The sequence below is a fragment of the Nansenia antarctica genome (genome assembly GCF_963989245.1).
Source record: "Nansenia antarctica genome assembly, chromosome: 15".
Classification (NCBI taxonomy): Eukaryota; Metazoa; Chordata; class Actinopteri; order Argentiniformes; family Microstomatidae; genus Nansenia; species Nansenia antarctica.
This window is the reverse complement of record NC_137685.1, coordinates 18,857,571-18,869,333: the sequence shown is the minus strand read 5'-3', so window position 1 is coordinate 18,869,333 and position 11,763 is coordinate 18,857,571. Positions and strand designations below refer to the sequence as shown.

At 46.6% G+C, this 11,763-nt stretch overlaps 1 protein-coding gene across 1 annotated transcript; it reads right to left on the bottom strand.

Annotated features, from left to right (window-relative positions):
- Positions 1-1,135: 1,135 nt before the first annotated feature.
- On the bottom strand, positions 1,136-6,778 carry LOC308171217 (neuronal acetylcholine receptor subunit alpha-4-like; the record flags this gene model as incomplete). Its single annotated transcript, XM_080546060.1, has 9 exons — positions 6,650-6,778; positions 5,322-5,366; positions 5,074-5,183; positions 4,260-4,476; positions 3,247-3,944; positions 2,817-3,000; positions 2,105-2,156; positions 1,927-1,985; positions 1,136-1,261 (listed from the first exon to the last, which is right to left on the bottom strand). The coding sequence occupies exons 2-9, from the start codon at positions 5,349-5,351 to the stop codon at positions 1,136-1,138; spliced, it is 1,476 nt and encodes a 491-aa protein (XP_080402186.1). The 5' UTR covers positions 5,352-5,366; positions 6,650-6,778.
- Between the last annotated feature and the right edge of the window lie 4,985 nt (positions 6,779-11,763).

Sequence of the window (11,763 nt, the reverse complement as noted above, 5' to 3'; positions counted from 1 at the left end):
ATGCAGTTGTAGAAGTAATTGCTCACCATCATAGAATCCACTATGAATTCTATATTGTATCACAGGGTGCTTGAGGAAAATGTGAGACCATGCAAAACTGAAGCTAAAGCAGATGTGGACCATGCAACATGACAATGACCCAAAACATGCCAGTAAATCCACCAACGAACGGCTCAAAAGAAAGAAATGGAGAGTTCTGGAACGGCTGAAGTGAAAGCCCGGATCTGAATCCTATTGAGATGCTGTGGGGTGATTTGAAACTGGCTGTGCATGCAAGACAAGACACCCCTCAAACGCCACACATCTGGAATAATTCTGCACGGAGGAATGTGAAAAACTGTGTCAGAGATTTAATTGAGGTTATTTCAGCCCAAAAGTGCAATACCAGCTATGAGGGCAAGTTAGTTTTCATTTTTTTTTTGGAACACATTTCACTTACTTTCAGAATGTCCTTTTGGCCATTTATTTGTTATTTATAGCTCATGGACCTCAATATATCCTGTGTATCAACAGCCAGTCCAGGTGCGTCCCAATGATCTAAAGCAGCAGCGTCCTCCTCTCTCTATCTACATATCCTAAATACAAAGGTTCCATCTCACAAAACATAATGGAATGTAACAACGTTGACGCTCAATATCTCTGAACGACCCTAAACGGAGATAGAACCTTATAATTCTAAGCTCACGATACTGACCTGGAAACACAGGACAGAAGAAGACAAGAGGGAGGACGACTTTCAGCTGATGGTTTCATTTGTTCAGGTCTATAAGGTCAGTGCAGAAGAACAGTAGGAGACAAAGAGATAAGGAAAGGCAGCACTCAAGTTGAGGGGGGGTGGCATGGCCCCCCTAAATAAAAACAGTCAAAATCATCCCCCTTCTAAAACTGCCCTCCCCCCTTTCTATCCCTTATGTCATTTTATCAATGAACGTGGTATTACTGCTATTTCAACATTTAGTTTTGCGCATATTGAGTAAAACACTGTGGGCGAGGGAGGGGGCACGCACACATGCAATGACATTTTTACCAAGTCACTGACGCTGTGGGGATGCTAAAATTGTCCCCATATGATAAAATCCACCATCCCCCCTGATTGTCTTTTACAACTTGAGTCCTGAGTAAAGGAATGGAGCTTCTAGATCATTCCAGCCAGCCAAGGAGGCAGGAAGAGGCCGACGGTCCCCAGGATGCACACCAAGATGAACACACAGAGGAAGATGCGGTCGATCACCATGGCGACATACTTCCACTCCTGCTTGACCTGGAAGGCAACGGACACTACAATACATCCGTGTCTCAGTCCAGTCAGAGAATTAGCAAGACAATGTTGATTATTATTAGTTCTGTTATTATGATCATACTGTTTCCTATTATGTGAACCGGTTTTAACTCTGTTGTAGTGGTCATGTGACCTTGAAAAAGGTAGCCACATCATGAACTCACTGGCATCATTTATGGTGTGTGTGTGTGTGTGTGTGTGTGTGTGTGTGTGTGTGTGTGTGTGACATAGATGGTCAATCATTAAATACACATTTCATACAGACAGTACAAATGATTGGGCTCTATTTTCAGCCGGCATATAACAGAAGCAGGTCCAAGCGCAGGTGTATTGTTTAGTTTGCGTCGGCAGTAACAGGTGAAATTACCACAGTGCTAGGCTAGGGGGCGCTGTCTCGCATGCACTCAGGTGGGCTGAATAGCGGTCAGGTGCACTGAACAATTCTGGCCTTAAAATTAGCACTAATATTACAGACACGCCCCCCCCTAACACCAGCTCCCACGTTCGCACTAGAACTACTTTTTTTTACGTAGAACAGCACAGAACCCATAAGGTTGTGAACGAATTGATTTCTCTTCCAAAGCATGAAGCGTGCAACACAAAACATACACCATACTGTATTCTTATTCAGTCACTCATCCACCTACAGAGAAGTCCATGTCCTCGGCTCGGAGGTGGTCAGCGATGTACTGCACCCCTCCACAGCCTTCCATAGGGAGGGGGACAGGGAGAGGAGACGCAGGGCATCCCTGGAGCTGCTGGAGCCTCCAGCCTGGGTGACGTCTGCCCGGCCTGGACCCCCCCCGCCTCCTGTGTGACGCCTACACAGGACAGGACAGCTCCGCCTCCTCTCCTCCCCCAGGGGGTGCGGCTGGTTCTGGGAAAGAGGAGGCTGTGGCTTACTGAGGCTTTTACCATTCAAGCTCTGCGATGAAATACAATGAAAATAGAATAGAATAGAATAGAATAGAATAGAATAGAATAGAATAGAATTGAGTAGAATAGAATAGAATAGAATAGAATAGAATAAGCATTTTCGATTTTTGGGGGGACAAGCTGATATTTGTCTTCTCCCTTTGCTGACCCTCCAACACATAAGCACACACACTCATACACACACACACACACACTCATACACACACACACACTCATACACACACACACACACACACACACACTCATACACACACACACACACACACTCATACACACACTCACACACACACACACACACACACACTCATACACACACACACACATACGCACACACACATACGCACACACACTCATACACACACACTCATACACACACACAGACACACACACACACACACTCATACACACACACACACACACACACTCACACACACACACACACACACTCATACACACACACACACATACGCACACACACACACACACACTCATACACACACACACACACATACGCACACACACTCATACACACACACACACACACACACACACACACACACACACACAGCACAGGGGTCCTGAACCAGCATCCATGCGTTACCTTGAAGGCCTCCTCGTGCAGGCTGCAGTACTGGATGCTTCGAGAGCGACCGTGGACAGAGCTCTGGGGCCTCTCTCTCTCCCTCTCTCCCAGGCCGTACTGCACACTGAGGGAACGGAGCTTAGGCCTGGCCTGGCAGTGGTGGTGGTGGTGGGGGTGGGGGTGGTGGTGGGGGTGCTTCTCCCTGGAGCGATGGTGGGGGTGGAGGGGAGGAGGAGGAGGAGGCGGTGTGGAGCAGCCTGGCCGGGTGGAAGAGAAGGAGGAGGAGGAGGAGCGGGGTGGTGGTGGTGGTTCCTCCAGGAGGATGGTGTACTGGCTGTGGCTGGAGGAGAGTGACCCGCCCAGACCCAGAGGCTTCTGCTGCTGCTGCTGCGGTAGCCCCACCAGGGGGGCCTCCGTCTCCGTGCGCCGACCCAGGGAGAGAGAGGACGAATGGGCCAAGCTGTCCTCCCGGGCACCCTGGGGGGAGGTGGCGGAGGAGGAGGTGGAGGGGGAGAAGTAGGGCTCGTCCCTGGCCCCGGCCCCGGGCCCAGAACACACACCGCCCCAGACGCCATTCCCCCCCCCACCGCCGCCGCGGCCGACCCTGGTGCGCATCATCTCCACGAGCTTCCCGCCGTTGCCCTCTTTGACTACGGCCGGAGGAGGACGCCGTATGCACAGGACGCCGGGCACGACGTCGAGGAAGACGGCGCGCACCCAGCGCGGCATGGTGTGCGTGCGCGGCGAGCGGTGGTGCACGTTGAGCACGAAGATGGTGATGATGATGGAGAGGGTGACGAAGATCATGGTGAAGAGGAGGTACTCGCCGATCAGCGGGATGACCAGCGAGGTGGAGGGGATGATCTCGGTGATGAGGAGGAGGAAGACGGTCAGGGAGAGGAGGACGGAGATGCACAGGGTGATCTTCTCCCCGCAGTCGGAGGGCAGGTAGAAGACCAGCACGGTCAGGCAGGAGATGAGGAGGCAGGGGACGATGAGGTTGATGGTGTAGAAGAGAGGGAGCCTCCGGATGAGGAAGGAGTAGGTGATGTCGGAGTAGACCTCGTGGCAACACTCGTACTTTTTGATGTTGTAGTTGGCCACGGCGCTGACGAGCACCCACTCTCCGCTCTCCCAGTAGTTCATCTGCAGGTCCGGAAAGAGGGCGGGGAGAGGGAGAGAGAGGAAGGGAGGGAGGGAAAGAGAGAGAGAGAACAAAAGAGAAAGAAAGCAAGAGAGAGAGAGATGAGAAATGAGAAAGGCATTCCGTTCATATTTACCCATAACAGACGATGTGTCCTCAACGTCACAGCCTGGTGTAGGCCCACTTACCTGGTCCACAGTGCTGGTCACTCACCTGGTCCACGATGCAGGCCCACTCACCTGGAACATGTTGCCTGGCCACTCACCTGGTCCACAGTGCAGGCCCACTCTCCTGGTACACATTGACTGGCCACTCACCTGGTCCACATTGCTGGCCATGCTGACCAGGTCGATCTTGGCTCTGTCGTAGGTCCACGAGCCGAACTTCATGGTGCAGTTCTGCTGGTCGAAGGGGAAGAAGGTGACATCGATGCTGCAGGAGGACTTGTAGATAGCCGTGGGGACCCACTTGATCCAGCCGTCATGGAAGAGGTGGGCCTTGGTCAGGTGGGTGACAGTGAAGTCACCGTCGGCACTGAAGAGGAGAGAGAGGGGAGGAGCCAAACGAATCACACATCGTGACGTTAGAATTATAAGGTTCTATCTCCATTTTTGTCAAAATTTTGTTTTTTTACATTATCTGATCCATTAGGTGTTTATTAATGCCTCTGTGGTGTTATTTTTAAAATGTTGACATTTTTGAGTTAGTAATTCATAAAATACAAAGGTACCATCTCACAGAACATAATGGAATGTAAAAACTTGGACGCTCAATATCTCTGAACTCCCCTAAACGGAGATAGAACCTTATAATTCTAAGCTCACGACATGTACTGTACATTCAAGCTACAAGCACGATTCGATTGGAGTGAGATTGTATGCAGATGGAGAGGTAGAGTATCTTAACTCCATGGTTAGTATGTGGATGGAATGTATATGTACAGCATTCTGTATTTAGGGTATTTGGATGGAGTTTATGTCTATTAGGGGAGGCTGGTTGAGGCATCAGCTACCTCCACCAGCCTTCCCTGATATGTATATACTATCATGTATTTGAGGGTGGTGGGTAGCCTGGATGTCGGGGGCTATAGTGGATCAATAATGACACTTTGGGGTGAAAACCTAAACGTACTTGTTGTACAGAACGATGTCCGGTCTCCAGATGAGCTGTGAGGGGATCCTCATGGACGTGATGTTTTCATATTCTCTAGGGTTCCACCTCAGTTTGTAGTCGTACCACTCCTGAAAGAGCAGAACCAACAGTAACAGTATGGCAACAAACAGACCCCTCGACACCAAATCGCTGCCCAAAAACTGCTAACCCTAACCCTAACCCTATTGTCGACAGTATCTATAATGATTCGATGGAGAGATACTCACTTGTTTCACCCAGACATTTGTGGTCATCATTTGATTTTTCTCGTCCTTGGAGAAAAATAACAATGAGACAGAGTTCGTGACGTTAGAATTATAAGGTTCTATCTCCATTTTTGTCCAAATTTAGTTTTTTACATAATCTGATCCATTAGGTGTTTATTAATGCCTGTGTGGTGTTATTTTTAAAATGTTGACATTTTTGAGTTAGTAATTCATAAAATACAAAGGTTCCATCTCACAAAACATAATGGAATGTAAAAACTTTGACGCTCAGTATCTCTGAACTACCCTAAACGGAGATAGAACCTTATAATTCTAAGCTCACGAGTTGGCTGTTGGAAGGGGATATGTACTGTATGATCACGGTCTTAAATGACTGATAAAGTGCAAATTCATGGTACCCCTCGAAAAGAAAGGTCACATGTTTCAACTGTCATACTATACTATTAGCACCACAGATTCTAATTCATTATAATAAGGGAACGTAGGATCCCTGAAGCAGGGGAGGCTGGTGGAGGTAGAAGTCGGAGGACGGGCTCATTGGAATGCATGGAACGGATTCAGGAACAGTATCAACACATGTTTCATGCATTACACTCACTGAGCACGTCCACCGATTTCTACCTCCACCAGTCTCCCCCTGTCTTAGAGTCATCTGTATCTCTAGTATGATGATCATGCATCATATCACATATCAATAAAAATAAAAATAAATAATAATAATATATATATATACTGTATATAACCGCAAACGGCAATGGGGCGTGTTCCTACAGATATGCCCCCATAACCATAAATGGGGTGAGATTGACAGACAGGGGGGTAGACCACTCACCTAATATGGGCCAAGTTGAACACATGATATACTAAGCTATGATATTACGAAGTACCCTAGGACCACGGGCCTGGAAGGTACCACCTAATTATAGCCTGATATACATAGGCTACTATGCTATGATGATAATACACACTAAGTGTGAATACGAAAATGCATTGTGGATTAACCTTCCCCAGTTATTGACCCTGTTGTATAGTTTATGTCAAGCATTTCATTACTTATAATGCGGTTACACTATATTCTGCCAGCCTAGCATAGTATGCCACCCCCATCTGACTGAATCAGATAAAGTGTGAGACAGAAAACATAGCTAGCTAATTGCGACCTGCGACCTCTGTCCTAGCATAGATTACTTTTTCTTGTGATGACTGATAGACGTTTCACTTACTTAGACAAATATATTTGTTGTAAGTTGCTTTGAATAAAGGTGTCTGTCAAAAAAGTGTAAATGTCAATATCACAGGAGTGAAATCAAAGGGTCATTGTCCCTCACCACGTCGATGAGCTGAGCGATGGACAGGCCGAAGCGTACGCTGACCACGTCAGTGGTGTTAGCCACGGGCCGCGCTAGCTTGTTGTAGCGGCTGAAGAGAGTGTTCAGCAGCCTGTCCTCCGCCTGAGCCCTGGCCCCGGGGTGGGAACACTCTGGAGGAGGGGAGGGGGGGGGGGGGAGGAGGGGAGGGGGGAGAGGGGAGAGAGGGTAGGAGGGGGAGTAGGGTGAGTAGGGGAGAGGTGGGAGAGGGGAGGAGAGCAGTAGGGGAGGGGGGAGAGGTGGGAGAGGGGAGGAGGGGAGAAGGGGGAGTGGGGGGGGGGAGAGGGGAGGAGGGGAGGAGGGTAGAAGGATGTTGTTTAGGATGAGTAGGATAATGATGAGAATTAGGGGGAGAAACAAAGGGGAGGAAGAGAGACAGAGAGACAGAGAGACAGAGAGACAGAGAGACAGAGAGACAGAGAGACAGTCGGAAATGAGAGGAAGATGGAAGATGGAGGAGTGTGAAGAGGGGAAGGAGAAAGGAGTGATTTTAGAGGGAGGGGGAAGAGGGAGAGAAGGAAGAAAAAACAACATTATTTTACATACAATTACACATTCCACGTAAACATACATTATTCACTGTAAAGTGTATATGCACCTGCTTTGATTGTTTTACTAACAACACAGTACACGCTTCATGGTTCAATCCCATTTTATGTCCCCCATTGATCAACCTCCAACCATCCAATCTCCATCTGCTTCATATTCCTCTCTTACTAAAATATAATGGATCAATACCAGCACAATGGAGCTCTTCATCTTTGGAGTTTGCATGCAGGGAGCATACACTACCTTCTCATCTATCCTTCTCTGGCCTTCAATGTAATCCCTGTGTTCTCTACTAGAGTAATCCCATCATGGTAATACCAAGATGCCTTTCCCGTCAGTAATATCTGTACATGAACTTGAATGACCTACAAAACGAAGTCATATAACCATAGCAGTGGAGGCTGGTGGAGGTAGACATCGGAGGATGGGGCTCATTGAAATGCATGGAACGGAATAGGGAATGGTTCCTTCTGATTCCATCCCATACATTACATTGAGCCCGTCCTCCGATGTCTACCTCCACCAGCCTCCCTGAGCCATACATTCAATTGCATGACGCAAGATGTGTGTTCTTTTGGCTACATCGTGTGGCTCATACATTTGATCATGTGTGTATCATGACTTGGTTGTTTGAAAAGATCTAAAAAATTATATAATTGATGGTATAAATTGGGTTCATTCACAACTGAGACTACCTCCTCCCACTAGAGGGCACTGTTACAACATAGAGTCCAACAGTTACTACTAACCTTATGTGTGCGTTCTGCAACGTAAGATTAGATCAGATTCAACTTTATTGTCATTGCATTGTACAGAGTACTGAGACAACGAAGTGTAGTTTGGCATCTAACCAGAAAGTGCAAATAGTGGCATAGTGCAAAAGACATGATATTACAGTGTAAGGTATTACAGTAGGCTATACTAATAAATTTGTATAATATATAGTACATGAGATGAATATCAATATGATATGTACAGCTGAACAAGGGCAATAGGTCTCGTGGTATGTTACATGTCATGTAAGTTGTATAATTGGAGACCAATAATTATTACCATAATAAATACAGTATGTATAAACAAGCAGTATAGTGCAAAAAAGTTCAGTTGAAGTCCTGAGTGTGCAGCCAGTAGAGGTATGGTGGGGGGGTACACTGATACTGGGAGATCATGTTCCTCTTGTTGGGGGGTGGAGGGAGGGTGGGGGGTTCAGCAGAGGAACAGTTGCAGGGAAGAAGCTGTTCCTGAGCCTGCTAGTGTGGGAACGGGGAGACTCCTGTTCCTCCTCTCGGATGGTAAGATGATAAGCCCCACCACCTCTACACCAACACGGCAGTCGTGCTGCCCGATCACGTCTCTTCACAACACTGGCTCCCCGCTGGTGGAATGAGCTTCCCACGGCTGTCAGAACTGCAGAGTCACTACCCATCTTCCGTCGTAGACTGAAGACCCATCTCTTCAGGTTACACCTTAACTGCTCCTCCTGAGACATCTTCTGACCCTCAGCACGGCGTCTCCTGAAGACCCCCGCTTTCCCCTCTACTGTGTCCCTAAAAACTTCTATTGCCCCCCATTGTACTGTTTCTCTGTTTCTCCAGTGTCCAAAAAAAGTCTAGGTTTAGAAGAAGGTGATAGAAGAAGGTTTTTCCTTCTATCAGTGGCCCCGGGCCTGAGCTGGATTCTCTTCCTGCTACGACTGGTGGATTGATGATTCACTTGCTTACTATTCAAATGTACAAATGTATCAGTGTAAGTCGCTTTGGAATAAGGCGTCTGCTAAATGCCAAAAATGTAAATGTAAAAATGTAAATGTAAGCCTCACTTTAACACATGTTCATATCAATGAGAGAATTGAGCTTTGGAACCGGATCGTCAGTAGATACTGAGGTAAAGTATGATCATGTTAAACACATAACAATGTTATGTCGTGTAAAGGAATAGAATTCATTTGTAAAGTCAAGGTGAAGATAAAAAAAAAAAATCTCCCACTGCAATCACAATCATTGCACACATTTTTTCAGAAGAAGAATTTTCCTCGGCTACGCTGTGGCTTATCTGTCAGCTGCTGAACTCTTGAACGTGTATCTCTCTATGTACTCCCCCTTCACACTCCACAATACCTTTTTGCCTTTATGTGCAAGAAAGACGGTCATAGGACATAATAAAACAAATCTATGTATAGCTGCTATTTACTGTACCTTGGAGAGGGAGAAAACACATCAGAATTCCCACGAGATGATAGGAGTCGATAGGAGACATATTCCTGACGTTCCCAACTTCTCTTGTTGCCCATAACATGGAAAACAATCAAAGTCTTCTCCTTTCGTTGAGCTGAACCACCATCTGTCTTTCACTCCTTAGTTTCCTTTGATTGCCTTCCTCTGTGTCATCCTTCTTCATTTGTTTTGATACGCGTTTACTGATTACCCAATCTTTACCTGATCTTTTTTTTTACAAAGTTGGCCGAAAATCAACATTTAGAAAGTCTGTCACTCCTGTCTCTCCTCTGTCTGTCCCTCCTGTCTCTCCTCCTCCGTCCCTGAGTGATGTTGACTCCGGTCAGTCTGAGGCTGACTACTTTCCTGTTCCATCCAAATGAAAGACATCAAAATGATATCCTTGGGTGCAGGTCAAACATAAATGAATCCCCCCCCCCCGCTCTCTCTCCCCATCCCCCTCTCTCTGTTTTCTCTCTCTCTCCCTGTCCCTCTCTCTCTCTCCCTCTCTCCCTCTCTCTCCATCTCTCTCTCTCTCTCTTGTTTTAGTGTCTCCCTCTGTTGTCCTGTCTCTCTCCATCCCTTCGGCGTACTAGAGGGACCTGCTTTTCACTCACTCCCTCACCCCTTTCATCTGTCTTTCACTCCATCACAAGACAAACAGCCTTTCAGCTGCCTTTCACTATAACACAAAACAAACAGCCTCTCTCTCTCTCTCTCTCTCTCTCTCTCTCTCTCTCTCTCTCTCTCTCTCTCTCTCTCTCTCTCTCTCTCTCTCTCTCTCTCTCTCTCTCTCTCTCTCTCTCTCTCTCTCTCTCTCTCTCTCTCTCTCTCTCTCTCTCTCTCTCTCTCTCTCTCTCTCTCTCTCTCTCTCTCTCTCTCTCTCTCTCTCTCTCTCTCTCTCTCTCTCTCTCTCTCTCTCTCTCTCTCTCCCCTCTTCAGACCCAGGGAGAAACATTCCCCGCCTCAGGCACCTGCGTACTCTCACTCAGAATGGGTAGCAGGTCACATTCCTATTGTGTGCTTGCCACTATCCATTAAATGAGCTTCAACCCTCCTATCCATAGAAATGTCACAACAATATACTTCTTTTGTTGGTTGGCAGACTTTCATCTTACCGTTGCTATACAGTATGCACAGTACTCAAGTTGTAAAAGAAAATCAGGGGGGGATGGTGGATTTTATCATAATGGGGACAATTCTAGCATCCCCACAGCATCAGTGACTTCAGTGTTCAGTGACTTGATAAAAAAATGTCATTGCATGTGTGCGTGCCCCTCCTCGCCCACAAGCTTGCTTTCCTGGTGGGACAGAGCATCCACAGAGAGCCCAACATGAACCTGGATGACTTCCTCTACTACCTGTGAGAGGGGAGCAGCTACCTGAAGAGCACTTTGGAGTGAACTTGCCTGCCCTCTCTGCCTGCACTGCCCTGCCCTGCCTGCCCTCTCTACCTGCCTGCGCTGCTTGCTGACCCTCCTGATCTGCCTGCTTCATAGAAGCTCTGCCCCTATTCCCCGGAATCAATAAATACACCCAGCTTTGGGTTTTACTCTCCATCTGCCTCTTGTGTTCTGCACTAGTCTGGTTGTCACAAATAAAGAGAGTTGACTCAGTAGTAAGAGGGCATTGGCTGGCAACCATAGGTAACATACTGTATATGTAGTTTTACTGTCTAAACTTCCTTCCATTATCCTTATCAGCCAACATAGTGAATTCAAATCATATCTTTCATACAAGCACAACATTGACTTCAGAACATCAATGTCTGGGGAAAAGTAACCACACATTTCACTTTCCCCTTTGAACATCCAGAGGAAATTAGATGCAGTATGTCCATCCAGAATCCATGTTCAGCTCTGTTATGTGCTTTTCCACAAAAACAGGCATTTCCCATTGATCTTGGCTACATCAAAACAAATGATGTTGATGAGACGGACCAGAGAGGGACTACGGAATGCAATCATAAGCAGCATCAAAACATGTCTTCTAGTTTAATGCTACTGTACATCTTAATACATATAACAAGATTTTAAAAAAATACATTCCACATAATTTGATTATTACTTTCATTTCTTAATTCGGGTAGCACAAGAAAAAATTAAATTAAATATTGAGTGACAATTACTGTAATGAATACAGTATGTAATTCATCTAATCAACTATGATGTTGTGTATGGTATCATTGTAATCCTTGACCTTCAAAACATGGGGGTAGACATCATTTGTTCAGTGTTAAGTTATCATGTTTGGTTCAGGAGATATGAAGCAAAATACATTATTCGGCTATGGCGGAAAGGAAAATGCACGCCA